The 20604-nt window shown below is 41.0% G+C and overlaps 1 protein-coding gene across 5 annotated transcripts in view; it reads left to right on the top strand.

The window, feature by feature from the left end:
* LOC140465790 (breast cancer type 1 susceptibility protein homolog) overlaps positions 1-20604 on the top strand; it is an 85136-nt gene that overhangs the window by 23547 nt on the left and 40985 nt on the right. For 3 of the 5 annotated variants that reach the window (XM_072561557.1, XM_072561555.1, XM_072561556.1), the window contains exons 8-11: positions 502-601; positions 1512-1560; positions 6200-6348; positions 16224-19886. In XM_072561557.1, coding sequence (XP_072417658.1) covers positions 502-601; positions 1512-1560; positions 6200-6348; positions 16224-19886 — 3961 coding nt within the window. The remainder of the gene's footprint in view (positions 1-501; positions 602-1511; positions 1561-6199; positions 6349-16223; positions 19887-20604) is intronic. The other 2 variants (XM_072561560.1, XM_072561558.1) reach the window with 1 other exon arrangement.

Raw genomic sequence — 20604 nt, 5'->3', positions numbered from 1 at the left:
ATGTGCTTAAGGTGATGGTTCAAAGCTGAAAATTTTTATTGCCAACTGATCTAATTCTAAGATTTCATAATGATGTTGCAGCTGTGAGTATTTTAACATAGCATGATATCATTTTTTTTAGGAAACTTTCAAATGTGAACGTTAAGCTATGTAGACACACTCATTGATTATATGGCAGTTACCTTACTCAGAGATTTGGATCATGTCTTAAACAATTTGTGAAACATGCTTCTGAACTCTGAATTGGATCAGTCTTATGATCACTCCCTTATGTTTGTACTCTGTTTCTGGAATGCCAGGGGGAATTTGTTTGATCATTGCACATTGTGCCAGACATCAGCCAGTGGGATTCTTGCATGTGATTTAGTCCAAAACATTGATTGTGATGTAATTTCTGCAGTTTGATCATTGTAGTTATTGATTAGGAAATAACTATATATTGCATAACTTAGATTGTATAATTAAAGATATTCTAAATAACATTTGTATTTCCTTACGCAGAATGTGTGTTCTGACCCCCCTTTGACTGAATTTGTAAGAAGAGTTTCCACAAGAAATAAAAGGCAGAAAGTAGAGGGAACAACAGCCTATGTTGGGATTGGTAAGAATTTTGATTGCCGTGCATGAACAGATGATCGTTGTTTTATGTGAATTATTGCATTTCCCTGGACCAAAGGGCCACTACTTTTAACAAAATTTGGGAGGGGAAGAATGTCTTTTCTCAAGGCATCAGCTGCCCCTTTAGAACAATCAGTTATCTTGTTTGACTACTGGTCAATTCTGCTTCCACTGTCTCCCTTTGAAGTAATAAGATAATCAGAGGATAAGATAGGTTGAACAGTGAGAGCCTTTTTCCTCCGATGGTGATGGCTAGCACAGGGGACGTAGCTTGAAATTGAGGGGTGATCGATTATAGGACAGATGTCAGAGGTAGGTTCTTTACTCAGAGTAGTAAGGGCATGGGATGCACTGCCTGCAGCAGTAGTAGACTCACCAACTTGAAGGGCATTTCAACGATCAGTGGATAGGCATATGGATGAGAATGGAATAGTGTAGATGAGATGGCTTCAGATTGTTGCGCTGACCTGTGGAACCTCGAGGGCTGAAGGGCCTATACTATGCTGTAATGTTCGATGTTCTAATGCTTAATTGCTCCATAGATTCTTTAATGCTTAATTAAATTATTCATTTGAAGATTATCAACTTTGAAGATAAGTTGTTTGACAGTTTTTTTTTAATGGTATTGTTTGAAGAGTAAATGCTGGCAAGGGTTACTGGGTGCTCTCCTTGTTTATCTTTGGATACTGCTGTGGAATCTTTTTTTCTTCCAGTGAATCTTTTAGTAATTTAGTACTGGGGTGACACCTCTAGCAGTGAAACACTCGTGGTCCAGATTATCTCATCAGTTTTGTCAGGTGAACCCATGAGTTAGATGTGTTCCTGCTTGTGTAACAGCTGGCATTTGATCAATGTACAGATGTTTAAAATGTGTGGGTTTTTTTGTTTTACAGATTCAGATTCTTCCGAGGAGCCTTTGTTCAAAACACATATTAATATAAAGTAAGTGGAACTAGACACATCAGAAGAATCTTACCCTGTAAGGAGCCAGAAACCTAACCTAACCTAACTAATAAATGTTTTTCTAATGCTTTTTTGGGTTGATATTTTAAAAATGTGAAGTGAGTAATAGAGCACTGAGACAGCCTTTGGCCCTGACTGGTCCATGCTGACCAAAATGCCTATCTACGCTAACGCCATTTCCCTGCACTTAGCCCATATCCTTCTAATCCTTTCCTATTCATGTATTTGTCCAAATGCCTTTTAAATGTTGTTAATGTACCTGCCTCAACCACTTCCACAGGCAGCTCATTCCATATGCATACCACGCTCTATGTTTAAAAAAAAACGTTGTCCCAGGTTCCCTTTTATTCTTTCCCTTCTAACCTTAAACTGATGCCCTCTAGTCCTTGATTCCCCAACAATGGGAAAAACTGAGTGCATTCACCCTATCCATATCTCTTATGATTGTATACACCTCCTATAAAGACCCCCTCAGTCTCCTATGCTGTAAAGGTAAAAGTCCTAGTTTGTCCAACCTCTCCCTGTGACTCAGACCATTGAGTCCAGACGGCATCCTTGCAAATTTCTTCTGCACTGTTTCCAGTTTAATAACATCCTTCCTATAACAAGGTTACCAAAACTGAACACCATAATCCACATATGACCTCACCAAAGTCCTGTAAAACTGCAACATAACCTCCCAACTTCTATACACAGTGTCCTGACCGATGCAGGCCAGTGTGTCAAAAAGCCTCCTTCACTGCCCTGACTACCTGTGTCTCCACTTTCAGAGAACTGTAAACCTGAACTCCAAGAACCCGCTGTTTCACTACACTCCTTAAGGCCCTACCATTCACCATGAAACTACTATCTTGATTTGACTCTCCAAAATGCAAGACCTTGCACTTGTCTATATTAAACGCCACTGCTTGGTTCACTTGCCCAGCTGATCAAGATCCTGCTGCAATTTCTGATAACCTTCCTCACCCACAAGGCCACCTATTTTATGTTCTCAGCAAACTTCCTAATCATGCCTTGTACATTCTCATCCTAATCATTGAAATAGATCACAAATAGTAATGGACCTGGTAGTGACCCTTGAGGCACTTACTAGTCACAGGCCTCCAGTGCAACAAGCATCCTTCCACTGTTACCCTCTGTTTCCTACCATCAAGCCAGTTTTGTGTCCCAGTTTGTCAGCTCACCCTGGATTTCACGCAATTAACCTTCCAGAGCAACATACTGTGTAGAACCTTATATGTTACTGAAGGCTTACTGAAATCCATATAGACTACAACTTCTACCACCCTGCCCTCATCAAACTTCGTGGTCACTTCGTCAAAGAACTCTAACAAATTTGTGAGGCATGATCTCCACTCTCAAAGCCGTGCTGACTACTCCTAATCAAATCCTGTCTTTTCAAATGCATGTATGTCTCATCCTTCAGAATGTATTCAGATGTTAAGCTTACTGGTCTGTAGTTCCCAGGCTTTTCTTTGCAGCCTTTCTTGAATAATGGCACAAGCTTCACTACTCTGCTGTATTCTGGAAGCTCACCACTGGCTAATGATGATGCAAAAATATTAGGCAAGGCCTCTGCAATTTCTTCTCTAGCCTCTTGGTGTTCTTGGATATATCTGGTCAGGACCAGGAGATTTATCCACCTTCATACGTTCTAATGCACTCTACACTACCTCTACTATAATATCGACTGTCCTGGAGATGTCACCACTAACTTGCCCAATTTTCCAAGTTTCATATCTTTCTCCATGATAAACAGAAATACTCGTATATATAGAGCCACAGGAGATGGGTGAGTTTCTTAACATGTCCACTGTGGTTCTTCGGGGGGCCCTATTTTCTCTTTAGGTTTATTAAAGGAAAAAAAAACTAATGTACCTCTTTAGGTTCACCCTAATCTTCTCATCCAAGGCTACCTCATGCCCTTTTCGCCCTCGTGATTTCTTTCTTCAGTAAACTCCTATATTCCCTGTATACCTCCAAGAATTCCCTTGATCTTAGCTGCCTGTACCTGACCCACGCCTCCTTTTATCTGGTCGAAGGCTCAATATTGCTTGTCATCCAGGCTTCCCTATTCCTGCCAATCTTGTCCTTCATCCTCACAGGAACATAGACCTTAAAAAGTGAGATAGCTAGAGGTCCCTTTGCCTGCAAACAAACTACTGCAATCAACCCTTGCCAGCTCCAGTCTATTTCCATCAAAATTCTCCTTGCCCCAATTTAGAACTTGAACCTCTGGACCAGTTTCGTCCTGAACTACTTTTAAATTTAATAGAACTAAGGTCACTGGTCCCAAAGTGCTCCCCCACTGTCACTCCCATCACCTACCCTGCCCTGTTTCCCAAGAGGTTTGTCCCTTCCCAAGTAGGATCCTCTATGTACCCCTTGAGGAAACTTTCCTGAATGCACTTAACAAATTCCACTCTGTCTAAGTTCTTAACGCTCTGGCAGTCCTAGTCTGTTAGGAAAATTAAAATCCCCTGCTATGACAGCCACATTGCTCCTGCACATCTCTCCAATCTCCCTACATATTTGTTCCACTAATTCCTGTTGAGTATTTGGTGGCCTATAGTGTAACCCCAATAATATCACCGTACCCTTCTTATTTCTTAGCTCCATGCACAAAGCCTCACTGGATGATCCTTCAGTTATTTCATCTCTGACTAATCTCTGACTACTGATATGATATTCCCCTTAATCAAAAATGCAACTCCCACTACCCGACTTACAAAACCTCTGTCCCACCTAAAGCACCTGTACTCCGACACATTAAGCTGCCAGTCCTGTCCCTCCCTTAGCCATGTTTCTGTAATGCCTATAATATCCCAGTCCCACATACCTATCCCCACCCTGATTTCATCGGCCTTACCTGTCAGCCCTCTGGCATTGAAGTAAATGCAATTTACTCCTACAGGCATTCCTTATTTTCTGTCATGTTCCAGCCTGAGCTGTGTATTCACCTTAGTATTCTGATTACTGTGTCTCCTTCGAGCTTCGCACTTACCTCCCTGCTATTGAGGACTCCACCCTCTGCCAATCTAGTTTAAACCCTCCCTTGCAGCACTAGCAAACCTGGCTGCCATGATATTGGTCCCCCTCTAGTTCAGGTGCAACCCGTCCCTCTTGAACAGGTCACCTCTGCCCCAGAAAAGATCCCAGTGATCTAAAAATCTGAATCCCTGCCTCCTGCACCAATTCTTTAGCCATGCGTTTATCTGCCATATCCTCTTGTTCTTACCCTCACTAGCACGTAACACTGGAAGTAATCAGGAGATTATCACTAACAAGGTCCCGCTTTTTAACATTTTTCTGAGCTCTCTATGATCGTTCTGTGGAACCTCATATCAACGACATAAGTAATAATAGGGATTAAAGTGCACTTCATAGATTGGTAAAAATTAAAATGATTATTTTATCTCTAATGTTTGATATTATTTAGAAAAGATTATTGACTTGCGAGTGACGATCAGCCACCATGGCAAAGGTGGGGTTTCAATGCCTTAACACCCATTAGGATTTTTGAGTTTTTAAATACTGTTTCCATACTTGATCATTTGGTTCTGTAACCTTTATTGAAGTAACTGATATTTTGGACACATTTTTATTAATTCCCAAGTGACTCAGATTTTGCAAGGTGTGGAGCAGGATGGGGACATGGGCAGATTTGCATTCAAATCCTGAAATGTCTGACTGTCACCCTGATGTGCGCACAACACTTTCAAGCCAGCAATCTGAGTTCAGCAGTTCTGTGACGAGAATTACCTCTGTTTAGTTCTCTCATTGCTGTTAGAGTCCCTGCATAAAGGTGTATCTTGTTTCTTGAGCAATCCAATCCTGGGAAAATAATTCTGTATAGTGTCACATTGGGTATCTCCATTGTGATTTAATTATACAGGTATTCTTTAAACTGAACTTTTGAAGTTTTGTTTTCAGCTTCTTCCTTCATCTCAAATTTTGCATCATCTGTATTTTACCCGCTAAGTTTGTTGAAAAGTGATTTGTGCATGAGTTCTTTTCCATTTCTGCTTGGTTGTCAGAAAATGCTGTGATTTGGATTGTTTGGAAAGCATAAGGACATCACTGCAACCTCACACTGTGAATTCCCTATTGAAGAATATTGCAATCCACTGCACAGCAAGACTGATAAAGTTCTTTTTGATAAGATTAGAAGATCTCATCGTGAGGCTTTCTTTTGAGGTCAACAGTGAGTGCCCTTGTTCTGCTGTCAACCATAAGTGCTGGCTTAAAAGTTCCTGAATTGGCCAGAAAAATGGGCTGCTCGGAAATAACTAAGTCAGGCAACTTCTTAGCTCCAACTCCCCACCTCCCTCCCCCTACCCCTCACCATTTTGGGAAAACACAGGTATAAAGCTTGGTGTTACAGCTAATACTTTACAGTTATATACTTTCCTAGTGCTACTCCTACTGATTAGTCATCCTGATCCAAGTCTGTGTTAGCATGATTATCTATTAACTACTTCACCCTGTACTTTCTTTGATGTCCCAGATTAGTTTCGTTTCAAAACCCAATTTCATTTTTCAAATGAAGATTTGTATTACCAATAATTAGTTCACTGAAGCTTGAATTCCATAATTGCTGTTCTGGTTGTTCCCGTAGATCCACATTACGTTCAAGGACTGTGAACATGAATACCACTCCTCAAAAAGAGAAAATTGATCAGTGTGACAATGATGAGAAACCTTACCAAGGGAAAAAATCAAAATTATCTAAACCAATACTGGAGGAACTGTTTTCATCAAAAATAGGTATGCTTTTGTTTGAATTGCCAAAATCCTAGACTTCAGAGTTTGTTTTTTCTGAGGCAATAAATATCTTGTCAAAATGAATTCAACTTTATAACTGTTGGATTCAAAACACTAAAAACTGGTCACAGGTGAGTTTTGTGAAAGTACTATTGAAACCCAGCAGCTCTGACCGCATCTGTGGACAGTAAAATGTTTTGACTCCAATATGACTTTTTCAGAACTGCACTTACAACCTCCTTGTCTTCATTTATTGTTATCTCTTATCTGAAACAAGCACTGGTAATTGGACTAAAACAATTTCTATTAGTAAATGCTTTTTTGGAAAAGGATCTGGGTATTCCAGGATGGAGGACAGGAAAGAAATTGTGGCTGTAAGAGCTGCTCCTTTTGTTTTGAGGTATTTTAGGTGCTGGAGGTGATTTCCTCAAATTCCAGGAGCAGCAATTACTGGTTTAGATGCTGTTGCATTGTTTTGGAACTTTGGTGGGAAAAGATCAAAACTTTTAAAAGGAGAAAAGCAGCAACCAGATGATCAGTGAGGGAGAGAAAGAAACCTACACTGCTAACCGGCACAGCAATGAATCTGCACAGTTACTGTCGTTGCTGTTTGAGTTCATATATCTCTGGATATCGGAGTGCGTTGAGGAAAAATTAACAAAGAGTGAAATTCACAGCTGACTTTGGAGGAACATGTTGGGAGAGCTCGCAGCACAGGAACAGATAAGTGCATTGTTTTAACCTTGCTGTACGTCTCCAGTAGTGAGTAGATTGGGTTCTTTCCTGATTATATATTTTCTTGAGTTTTGTCTCTTGATTAAATTTTAAAAATATAAACCATAAGTACTAAGTTGGCCTGGAGCACTGTTTTTTAGAGCAAAAAGGTGGAGCTATTTTCTGGGTCTGTAAATTGTGAAAGAGCAAAGATGGCTTTGAGTAGAGTGATATGCTCTTCCTGTCGAATGTAGAGTTTAGGGAGAGTTTCCATGCTACTGATAATTATGTCTGCATGAAGGGTCTTTGGTTGTGAATCCTATCTGATCGCATGGAGCGGCAGTTAGAGGTAATGAGGAATTTACAAGAGGTAGAGGCTATGATGGATAGCAGTTGTAGGAAGGGACAAAAGCACAGATATAGTCAGAGATGGCTTAACTCTAAGAAAGGTAGGAGGAGTAGGCAGGTAGTCTTCTGTGGCTATCCCCATTTCAAACAAGTATGCTGTTTTGGAAAATGTAGGGGATGGATTCTCAGGGGAATGTAGCACAAACAGCCAAGTTTCTGGTATCGAGACTGGCTCTAATACATCAGGTTCCAAACAATCAATTGTGATAGGGGACTCTATCGTCTGAGGCACAGACGCACGCTTCTGCGGCCAGCAGCGAAATCTCAGAATGATGTGTTGCTTCCCTGGTGCCAGAATCAAGGGTATCTCACTGGGTGCAGAATCTGCTTAAAGGGGAGAGGAAACAGCAGGAAGTCATTGTACACATTGGAGCTAACGACATAGCAAGGAAAAAGGATGAGATTCTGAAGGGAGAATTTGGAGAGTTAGGCAAGAATTTAAAAAGGAGATCCTCACCAGTAGTAATATCTGGATTACTCCCGGTGCTATGAGCTAGCGAGGGTCGGAATAGGAAGATAGAGCAGCTGAATGGCTGAGGAGCTGATGCAGAGGAGAAGGGTTCACGTTTTTGGATCATTGGAATCTCTTCTGGAGTAGAAGTGACCTGTACTGGAAAGACGGACTGCACCTGAATTGGAAGGGGACTAATATACTGTCTGGGAGATTCGATAGAGCCGCATGGAAACTAGTCAGGTGGGGTGGGGTTTTGGAGGGGGAGGGGGATTGGTGGTTTGGTGGGACCCAGGGAAATAGTGAGGAAAGAGATCACTCTGAGAATGGTACAGTTGGGAAAGGAACTGAGTCAAACAGTCAGGGCAGGCAGGGACAAAACAGAGGACAAGGTAGGACTGATAAGTTAAACTGCATTTACTTCAATGCAAGAGGCCAAACCGGGACGGCAGATGAACTCTGGACATGGTTAGGAACATGGGGCTGGGATATCATAGCAATTACAGAAACATGGCTCCGGGATGGACAGGAATGATTTTGGATACAAATACTTTTGCAAGGATAGGGGGGAGGGGAGAAGAGAGGAGGGGGAGTGGCATTTTTGTTAAGGGATAGCATTACTGCTGTATTTAAGGTGTGTATTCTCAGGAAACATCCAAGGAAGTTATCTGGGTGGAATTGATAATTAAGAAAGGGATGATCACCTTATTAGGATTGTATTATAGACACCCTCAATAGTCAGCAGGAAATTTTAGAAACAAATTTGTATGGAGATTTCAGTTATCTGTAAGAACAATGGAGTAGTTATTGGGCATTTTAACTTTCCAAACATAGACTGGGACTGCAAGAGTATTTTAAGGATTTAGATGGGTGAGGAATTTATTAAGTCTATACCAGAAAAATTTGATTCAGTGTGTGGATGTATATACTAGAGAAGGTACAAAACTTGACCTACTCTTGGGAAATAAGGCAGGGCAGGTGACTGAGGTGTCAGTGGGGGAGCACTTTGCAGCCAACAACCATAATTAATTCTATTAGTTTTGAAATAGTAATGGAAAAGGATAGACCGGATCTAAAAGTTGAAGTTCTAAATTGGAGGCAGGCTAATTTTGACAGCATTAGGCAAGAACTTTCAAAAGCTGATTGGGGGCAGATATTCACAGGTAAAGGGTTGACTGGAAAATGGGAAGCCTTCAGAAATGAGATAACAAGAGTCCAGAGAAAGTATATTCCTGTTAGAGTGAAAGGGAAGGCTGGTAGGTACAGGGGATGCTGCATGATGAAAGAAATTGAGGGTTTGGTTAAGAAGAAGAAGGAAGCATATGTCCGATATGGACAGGATAGATTGAGTGAATCCTTAGAGTATAAAGACAGTAGGAGTATACTTAAGAGGGAAATCAGGAAGGCAAAAAGGGGACATGAGATGGTTTGGGCAAATAGAATTAAGGAGAATCCAAAGGGTTTTTATAAATACATTAAGGACAAAAGGGTAACTAGGGAGAGAATAGGGCCCCTCAAATATCAACAAGGCAGACAGGAGATGGGGGAGATACTAAACGAGTATTTTGTCAGTTTTACTGTGGGGAAGGCCAAGGAAGATATAGAATGTGGGGAAATAGATGGTGACATCTTGAAAAATGTTCATATTGCAGAGTAGGAAGTGCTGGATGTCTTGAAACGCCTAAAAGTGGATAAATCACCAAGACCTGATCAGGTGTCCCCTCTGTGGGAAGTGATTATTCGGCCCCTTGCTGAAATATTTCAGTCATGGATGGTCACACGTGAGGTGCCGGAAGACTGGAGGTTGGCTAACGTGGTGCCACTATTTTAAAACTGAAAAGCCAGCAAACTATAGTCCAGTGAGCCTGACATTGGTGGTGGGCAAGTTGTTGAAGGGAGTCCTGAGGGACAGGATTTACATGTATTTGAAAAGGCAAGGACTGATTAGGGATAGTTATCATGGCTTTGTGCGTGGGAAGTCCTGTCTCACGAACTTGATTTGAGGTTTTCCAAGAAGTAACAAAGAGGATTGATGAGGGCAGAGCAGTAGACATGATCTAATATGGCTTTCAGTAAGGCGTTTGACAAGGTTCCTCATGGTAGACTGGTTAGCAAGGCTGGATCTCATGGAATACAGGGAGAACTAGCCATTTGGATACAGAAGGTAGACGGCAGATGGTGGTGGTGGAGGGTTGCTTTTCAGATTGGAGGCCTGTGACCAGTGGTGTGCCACAAGAATAGGTTTTGGGTACACTACTTTTCTTCATTTTACATAAATGATTTGGATGTGAACATAGGAGGAGGTATAATTAGTAAGTTTGCAGATGATACCAAAATTGGAGGTGTCATGGGCAGTGAAGAAGGTTACGGTCGATTACAAGGGGATCTTGATCAAATAGGCCAATGGGCTGAGGAATGGCAGATGGAGTTTAATTTAGATTAATGCAAGGTGCTGCATTTTTTTTTGGAAAAGCAAATCTTAGCAGGACTTAGACACTTAAATGGCAAGGTCCTCAGGAGTGTTATCGAACAAAGAGACCTTGGAGTGCAGGTTCATAGTTCCTTGAAAGTAGAGTCACAGGTAGGTAGGATACTGAAGAAGGCGTTTGGTATGCTTTCCTTTATTGGTCAGAGCAATGAATATAGGATTTGGGAGGTCATGTTGCAGCTGTACAGAACGTTGGTTAGACCACTTTTGGAATATTGCGTGCAATTCTGGTTTCCTTCCTATCGGAAGGATGTTGTCAGGGTTGGAGGCTTTGAGCTATAAGGAGAGGCTGAATAGGCTGGGGCTGTTTTCCTTGGAACATCAGAGGGGTGACCTAATTGATGATTCTAAAATCATGAGGGATATGGATTGGATAAATAGACAAAGTCCCCTGGGGTGGGGGGAGTCCAGAACTAGAGGGCCTAGGTTTAGGGTGAGAGGGGAAAAATATATAAAAGGAATGTAAGGTGCAACTTTTTCCACATAGAGTGGTTCCTGTATGGAATGAGCTGCCAGAGGAAATGGTGGAGGCTGGTACAATTACAACATTTAAAAGGCATCTGGATGGGTATATGAATAGGGAGGGTTTCGAGGGATATGGGCCAAGTGCTGGAAAATGGGACTCTATTAGATTTGGATATCTAGTTGGCATGGACCAGTTGGACCCAAAGGTCTGTTCATGCTGTATATCTCTATGACGAATGACTCTAAAATTGATTGAAGTGGGCAAACCTGAATGATCGAATAGGCTTTGCCATTTGATGGTTCCTGTGCTGCTGGCGGCAGTAGAAACTAGTTATGCAGATTACATTGTATCATTGAAGGCCTCATTCTAATCAATAAAAACACAGAATAGAGTTGCCTAGTGTTATTTTTGCCACTGAATCATGTGAAATTGATTGATATCCAAGGGGTATTATTCTGTTATCTTGGGGGACTATGAGATTTCTTCAAAGAATCTTTTACTTACAGGCACAATCATTTCATTGGAAAATGTTTAAAGGAGATTCTTCAACTCTTCTACTGAAAGATTAGTCGTGTAAATTGGACCTTTCATCTGCAGTCGTAGCTTCAAGGCTGGTTGTTTAGATTTTCTTTGTTCATACTTTCTTTGGTACTTTCACACTCGGTACATGTATTCAAAAAGTATAAAACTATTCACCGTATTACAAATTTAATGTTTTGCTTTATCATTTTATCATGGATTTTTCAAACACTGTATTTCTGATGACCAGAATCACCAGTTTTTCCCAATAAGGTACACTTGATTCCCTTCAATAGCTTGTCAATTACCATACATTTGATTCTATATTAGCATACTCATTGCAGAATTTAGTTTAGGCTAACTAAGATATGTTTCATAATGGGATTCCCATTTTTCTTTTCAGGTATGCATTTAAATATTTAGACTCTTGCCCCATATAATCTTAAGTTATCTTTAAAACTCTAAGCGGAGAGATTTGGATGTGAGCATAAGAGGTATAGTTAGTAAGTTTGCAAATGACACAAAAATTGGAGGTGTAGTGGACAGCGAAGAAAGTTACCTCCGATTACAGCGGGATTTTGACCAGATGGGCCAATGGGCTGAGAAGTGGCAGGTGGAGTTTAATTTAGATAAATGTGAGGTGCTGCATTTTGGGAAAGCAAAGCTTAGCAGGATTGATACACTTAATGATAAGGTCCGAGGGAGTGTTGCTGAACAAAGAGACCCTGGAGTGCAGGTTCATAGCTCCTTAAAAGTGGAGTCGCAGGTAGATCGGATAGTGAAGAAGGTGTTTGGTATGCTTTACTTTATTGGTCAGAGTACTGACTACAGGAGTTGGGAGGTCATGCTATGGCTGTACAGGACATTGGTTAGGCCACTGTTGGAATATTGCATGCAGTTCTGGTCTCCTTCCTATTGGAAATATGTGAAACTTGAAAGGGTTCAGAAAAGATCCACAAGGATGTTGCCAGGGTTGGGGGATTTGAGCTGCAGGGAGAGATTGAATAGGCTAGGGCTGTTTTCCCTGGGGCGTCGGAGGCTGAGGAGCGACCTTATAGAGGTTTACAAAATTGAAGGGCGTGGATAGGATAAATAGGCAAAATCTTTTCCCTGGGTTGGGGAAGTCCAAAACTAGAGAGCATAGGTTTAGGGTGAGAGGGGAAAGATATAAAAGAGCCCTAAGGGGCAACTTTTTCTCGCAGAGAGTGGTACATGTATGGAATGAGCTGCCAGAGGAAGTGGTGGAGGCTGGTACAATTGCAACATTTAAGAGGCATTTGGATGGGTATATGAATAGGAAGGGTTTGGAGGGATATGGGCCAGGTGCTGGCAGATGAGACTAGATTGGGTTGGAATATCTGGTCAGCATGGATGAGTTGCACTGAAGGGTCTGTTTCTGTGCTGTACATCTCTGACTCTACGAAAGGTTCATGGGGCACTGCAGAGATTTGGGCTGAGGTGATTAAAAGTTGATCCAACAACAGGGCATTTTGAGGAGTGGAGGAGAAATTTACGACTATGCTGATGCCAGGCTCAGCTGGCTAAGTTAACGTGAAAAGTTAGAGTACGTGATACTAACAAGTTTTGATAATGTAATTCTATATTTTGGATTGAAGCATATAAAAGCACTGCAGATCAGTGATGATGGCATCCGTGGAGAAGCAGAACATGATATGAATGTGTAACATAGTATGAATACCTGAATTTTAAACAAGCTGGAGGGATGAAAATTTCGCAAGGAAGGTATTAAACAGATTTAGTCTAGAGGTGAAAAATGTGAATCTGTTAATTATGTGAACACCAATGTGAGGTTGGAAACATTGTTAAAATCTTCATAATTGGTTGGAATTAATGTTTGAAGCTCCACTTTTGGCCAAATGAAATCCTCTTGTGTCGTCTGAGTAATCGGCCAGGAACGAGAATGGAATTAGTGGGGGTGCACTGTAATGTGTATTGGAGACTGAATGGTCTGTCTTTCATCTTGGAATTCAACTAAAGCAAATTTTAACTTTCCCAAAACTTCTGTAAGGTGACATTCTGAATGTGAAGAGATCAAGATTGGTGTGATGAATGCTGACCCCATGTCTGTGTATGATTCTATAGCGCAGTTTGTTAAAGTGGAGGACAATGGGGCTGATTTTAAAAAGAATACCTTCAGAAGCAGAAAGAAATTTTTGAAAGAGAACTTTTTTTTTAATATATATATTACACAGTAGAATTGGAGCTAAACATTGCATAAGAGACAAAAATGTTGAATTTTGCGGACATCAAAGAGAATACTTTAGCATGTTAAAATGGTCCCTGTTCTTGGCAGGCTGACTGAAAAACTTGAGCAGAGAGCCTTTAGAGATAAGTATTTGGAGATGGCAAATGATTTCTTTTTCATGAGGAAGTTAAAAGTGGAAATGTTGTTGTTTGAGACCAGATGGGTTAAGAGTGGACTTTTGAAGGAAGTTCATGATGACCATTTTGAATCTGAATAGAGTGGTGCCTGTGCAAAGTTAGTGTAGAAATATTGACAAGTATGCAGCAGGCAGTCGCTCTTCTGAAACCCAATGAGACACAGTAATGATTAACAGAGGTAAGCCAATTCGGCAATTAAAGGAATGACTCTCCCTGCTGTATGGCAGATATGCTCCAGTGCAACATTTGAACCTGAAGGAACAAAAATGGGCTCACCATTTCCGGCAACAGACTCCACACAGGCATCTACTTCAAACTCGCAGACTCCCACAGTTACCTGGATGACACCTCCTCCCACCCCCACTCCTGAAAAAAACGCTATTCCTTACTCCCAATTCCTCTGCCTCTGCCATATCTGCTCCCAGGAGGAGCAATTCCGCTTGTGGACATGCCAGATGGCCTCCTACTTCAAGGAATGCAATTTTCCTCTTCCACGTAATCAACAATGCCTCCCAGCCCATCTCCACTGCCTACCTATCTGCTCTTGAATCCTACCCTTCCAATCGCAATAAAGATAGAATTCTCCCTGATCCTCACCTTCCAGCCCACTCATTTCTGGATGCAGCACCTTTTCCTCCGCCATTTCCGCCAACTACAGTCTGAGCCCACCACCAGAGATATATTTACTCCCCACCCCTATCAGCATTCCGTGGAGACCATTCCCTCCGCCACTCCCTTAATAGATCCACACCCCTCCATCAACCCACCCCCCCTGTCCCCACACCTTCTGTTGGCACAGCAAGGGGTGTAAACCCTGAGCCTCACCCTTGTCCAAGGCCCTAAAAGATCCTTCCTCCTCCAGCAGAGATTTTTCTGCACATCCAAACACCTCATCTGTGTCCATTGCTCTCAATGTGGTCTCCTGTACATTGGGGAGACAGGACGCCAACTTGGTGAAGGTTTCAGGGAACATCTCTGCGACTCCTGCACCAAACAACCCCTCCGGCCTGTGGTCGATCACTTCAGTTCGCCCTCCCACTCTGCCAAGGACATGCAAAACCTGGGCTACATCCACTGCCAAATCTAAGCCACTTGACACTTGGAGGAAGAATGTCTCATCCTCCCCCATGGGGCTCTCCAGCCACATGGCATCAATGTTTGACTTTCCTCATCTCCCCTCCCCTCACCTCACCCCAGATTCAACCCTCCAACTCGGCACCACCCTCATGAAATGTCCTATCTGCTCATTTTCCTTCGCACCTATCCGCTCCAACCTATCAACATCACCCCCCACCTGCATCAATGACTTCCAAGCTACCCCACCCCCATCCACTTATTTATGTCTCAACATTTCCCCCCCACATTCCCGATGAAGGGCTTATGCCTAAAACGTCAATTCTCTTGCTACTCTGATGTTGCCTGACCTGCTGTGCTTTTCCAGGGTGACACTTTTTCACTCTGATCTCCAGCATGTGCAGTCCTCTCTCTTTCTCCTACAGCACAGAATTTGGAACAAGGGAATTAAAGGCTGGGTTGAAGAACTAGTTGAGCAGGTCAACAGGGCAAATGCTTGGGAATTTGAGAATAAATTTCTTGATTGTACTGAGTAACAGGAGGAAGTAACAGAAACATTGCTGACTGTTCAAATTGAGGGAAACCATAGGCGTTGGCACAGTTGACAGATTGACCGTGAAATGAGAGAAATTAAATTTTAAATAATGTTTTAAACATCAATATTTTGCTGACATCTTTTGGCCATTTTGACTAATATCAAATGTTTCCCTCTGTTTTATCTATTTGCTACACCATCTTCAGGCGAGGGGTTAGCTTTCAATACACCAAATTTTATCTCCTCGTTTTTAGAGAATATCGACTTTAGTGGAGTTTTGTGAAATTTAAAATTTCCCTCAGTTAAATTCTAAGATGGATCTGACTGATGCGTTTACATTTTGTTAAAAATGGATCATTTAGGGCAAATAGCATTGTTCCCATTCTTGGAGATGTTATCAAACTGGTTCTTGCCCCCACGTGGTTCAATATAAGAAGCAGGAATTCATTCACTAATATAACTATTTGATCTAGGGATGATATTCGATATTCATAATAAATTGTTAATTGGTTTTGTACATCAATTTGTTTGCAATTTCAGGGGGAAAAGAATCTGACCTGAAGCTATAACTTTGTGGTCAAAAGGCAGTGATCTTTTTGTTTGCCCTGCTATCTGTGATTTAACATAATTTTCACCAAATTTTCAATTACAAATTTCTTCAGAGTTGTTCCTCATTGGGAGAGAAAGTTGCTATCAAAGGTTTTAGATTTAAATTCAACTTTAAAGCTTTATAAAAAAATCTTCACCAGCAAAATAAAAGATCAAAAAATAATTTTCAAGCAAAACTAATTCCAAGTCTAAAAATGTGTTTAATTTGTAGATGATAATGTGACAGAGAATACTGAAAATACAGATGCAGATGATTATTCCTGTGCAACTGGATCAGAAACAGAGCAAAAGCAAATGACTGAGGACAAATCTGTAAGTAACTTCTGTAGCCCAGAGGCACCTGGCAAAGTCATTGCAAATGAGAACTCCTTACAAGTTGCTGCAGAATGGGTAAATAAACAAAATTGCACTGCTGGGGACAAACTTTTCACTGAAAGAACAATGCCTTTGTCAGAAAAAAGTGTGCTCGAGAAAGATGCTGATCTGTTGGACAGTAATGAAAAGTTGAATCAGAAAGTTTCAAACCAAATGGTTAAAGATGAAACTGATTTTCAGACAAGTGTAAATCAGTCTAAGAATTCATCAGTTCCACAGGCATCCAGGAGGAAAAGCCAGAGAATCATGAAAGTCAGTGAATGGTTATCCAACATTAATGTTGATGAGGTGGCAACTCTTGCTGTTGAATCTAATCCATGTGACCAGAACGTTGAGTCAGATTCCTTAGCAGAAAGAGTGAGTCCTGCATCTGAGGAAGGAACTTCTAGTGCAGAAGATACTGAAAATGTTAAAAATGATCACCTTTCCTCTTTCAAGCACACAAGAATGCCAAAAACAGCTCCAACTGATGTTAAAAACAAAATCTTTGCGAAAACCTATAAAAGGGACAAGCGAAAAAGTGTTCCAGTAAACTGGAGTTTTAATTCTGACAATAAGAGTGATGATTTAACTCCTCACAGAGAAGGTGTCTTTATCGGTTGCAATAAAACTCAAAAAACAAAAAGAAAAAGCAATCGACTAAACCCTGAAGACTTTATAAAGAGGACAGTAAATGATGAAAATAACCACGATAGTGATGTTCAGAATGCAAGTAATGAAATTGACCCCAAAGAGAATGTCCCTGAATCTAAGGACATCGAAACTGAGGCAAGTAAAGAAATATTAGATGAGTCATCTAATATCAAACAAATTGACAAACTAGTTGTTACCACACCACCCAAGGTCGCAATTAGTAATGATGTAGTAGTGGAAGATGCTGAGCAAAATGTGCAGCAGCTCAAGTTGGAGTTATGTAAGACAGATGGTGAGAGCAAGAAAAAATTGAACAAAAGTTTGGGGAGAAAAGGAAAAAAGTCATCAATAAATCAGACCAAAAAAAGAACGAAACCTTTGCAGCTGGTTAATCACATTGTAAGAACTGACAGAAGTCTGAGAAGCGACCCAATTGTTTTGAATGAGAACAAGATTGATAGTTTCCCTAGTAGTGAAGAAGTGAAGGTTGAACTAGAAACCAGGATTACTAGGAGAAGCAACAGACTGAAATTGCTGGATGAAGAGTTGATCATGCAAGACAAAAACAAGGGGAAGAAATCTAAATTGACCAGGTCACATTCAATCCCCTCACCTTGTGCAAACTTTGCCCCTTTTGCAGAGCCTAGTGAGAAAAACACTGACGTTGGAATGGTGTGTGCAGAAAGTGAGAATTTACCAAATCAGGATATTATAGTTCAAGCGTGTAAGGACCATGTACCAGATGCTGACAATTCACAGCAAGAGTATGGAGCTTCTCATGGATCACTTGCAAAATCTGTCGGACAAGAGTTTGAAGGCAGTGCTGTCCATCAACAATTAAAGGACTGCCACAAAGCAGCAGAAACTGAGGATGCTGCAGTGTCAGCTGAACATCCATTATGTTCTGATCATTCCTCATTCATTGCAGTATCTGACAGACACTCAAAGGGTTCAAGTTCAGAAGCCAGCTTGTTACTACTTGCCCCTCAACCAGTTCATGGGGAAAAACCTGGTGACCCACAATTACATTGCAGTTATGTGGGTAAAGATGAAGTGACTCCATGTGGAAGTCATTCCAGGGTAGGAACTATAATTAGTAAAGCAGACAGCAGAGAAGATGTTTCTATCAAACAACAGACAAGTTCAAAAGAGACAAATGAAGATAGTGAAGTAGACACTGAACTACTTCTAAAGTCTTTCAGGTTATCGAAACGAAGATCATTCATTCTTATGCCAGCCACAGAATATCAGGCTGCACAAAATGCATGTGCAACAGCTCCAGATACCAAGAGTCTTGATAATATAGCAGCTTCTAATTCAGAGGAGATCAACACAGAAGGGACAGTAATCAGAGACACTGATGGAAATGTTCCACCTCCGGAACTGGAGGAAGTTAATTCGGATAAAATTGACTCTCCGATTCGAGATGCTAAGATTGCCAATGATGACAAAAGTGAACCTTGCACATCTGAGTTAGACAACGTACAGCAACTATCGAATCGGGAGAATTGCAATTCTGTAGAAATTGTGCCTCCAACTGTCTCAAATGTTGGGTTGCCTCTTTCGCCTGTACTTCCACAGTATGTCCAGGAGGTGGTGCCTCCATCAAGGAGCAGATTGAAGGGAAAAAGGAACACCAGGTTACTCAGAAGAAAAGGATCAAATTGTAGTAGCTCACCAGTTACTACAGAGAAAGAAATAGTTGATTCTGATAGATCAAGCGAGGCCAAAGATAATGAGCACTTCAATAGCAATGCAAAAGACAATTCATGGTGTACAAAAACCACAAAACAAGTCAAAACCAGAGGCCTAGAAGTAGCTGTCAGCCAGGAGGCTCAGCACAATGTCTTCAGTACTAGACTTGAATCCAGTGCCCAACCGGAATCTGAATTATTGTTTTCAGCAAGAGATCTGCTTGGGCAAGAAGCAAGTGAAAAAGATAATTGTCAAGAAAATACTTTGGAAAAATTGTCAAAAGAGAGAGAATTTTATAAAACTAGAAACTTACTTCGCAATGGTCCCTTAGCTGTCAAAAACACCACAGAAAACAAGTTGGATAACTCGGCTGATGTTGCAAGATGCCACTCTCTGCCAACATTTATGAACTCCGCACAAAGCACACCTGTCAAAAATAAAACTAGTGAGAACAAATGTTCACAGATAGCTTCCATAACTCCTGATGGGCTGCTGGACGGTGCTGAAGGAAGCCGAAATAACATCAGTACAAAAAGTGTGGATGAACTGGATGAAATGCAAAGTAATTATGAGTTGAGAGAGTATGAAGAACAACTGAGACAGCATGAAGTTGCAAAAGAGAAACCGAATGAGAGGAGCTCAACACAAGATCAACTTCGAGGCCGGAGGAAGCGACCAGTTAAATTATCGACTTCCGAATCTGAAACGAGTGATGAAGAGCTGCCGTGTTTTCAGATCTTTGGATTCAACAGATCGCGATCAAATGCTCCAACTGTGTCAGAAAGCCCCTCAGTTACAGGGTGTCTGTCTTTAAAAGACTCACTAGTGCAAGCCTTTTCATTGCCCAACAGCAGCACAGAAGTTAAAAAAACTGATTATACTGAAGCAAATAAATTGCAAGAAAATGTAGGTAGCGAAGGCTGTCTCAAAAATGAATGCCTTTCCCCAAGCCAAGAATCTGGAGAATCTCCTGATCTGTTCTCTTCTCAGTCTGATGGTTCATCCCTTGATGCCAGTCCCCAACCAAAAATTAGCAGTCAGACTCTGAAACAAATAAATGCTTTAAGTGCTGCTGAACTGGAAAATCGCGAAGAGAAACATTACAGCACAGTTGAAGAAACAGTGGGAGCTCCATGTCTGCAGCCACCGTGTTTGGGTATGGAAATTAATGGTAATTTTGGGAATACGTTTTTGTTTTTTAATGTGAGTTGATCCACAAAATGACTGCAATTTAATGTTTCAACATGGGACACAGTTTAAGATTGAGGTAGATAGATAGATTCCTCATCAGTAGGCGAGTCCAGGGTCATTGGGAAAAGGTAGGAAAGTACATGTGAGGAATGTTGGGTTAGTCCATGATGCTATTGAATGGCACAGCAGGCTCAAGGGGCCCAACAGCCTATTGCTATTGGCGTTCTGATTTAAAATTCTGTTGGTTTACTAGTTGACTAGGAAATTCGAACCAATTTTAAGACCATGGTTTCTAGTGAACAAGAAAATGTAAATGCCCAAAAATACTTTGGCAAAGAAACATAAACTGAATCATTATCATTTTAATCAGATTAATATTTCAAGGTCAATTGTGGTCATTGTGCTCTTTTTAAAAAAGCACATTTAAGGCAACCAGAAATATTATGTTCCAAATCTGGTGTGCCCTGACACTGCAAACAGCATCACTTCATATTAACAAGTCAATTTTTCATTGTGGTATGTTCTAGTTGTTTGTTAGTAGGGGACTATATGTGTGCAGGAATTTGCATTTGACTATGTCCAAGATGTGTTACAGGTTTAGCAGTAGTCTTAATTTCTGCATTTTATAGTTTAATTGTTAATGGCACTGAAGTTCCAGTATTTTTACTGTTCATTGATTTCTGCACTCATTATCTGAT

Source organism: Chiloscyllium punctatum, chromosome 42, assembly GCF_047496795.1.
Source record: "Chiloscyllium punctatum isolate Juve2018m chromosome 42, sChiPun1.3, whole genome shotgun sequence".
NCBI lineage: Eukaryota > Metazoa > Chordata > Chondrichthyes > Orectolobiformes > Hemiscylliidae > Chiloscyllium > Chiloscyllium punctatum.
This window is presented reverse-complemented; position numbering and strand designations above follow the sequence as displayed.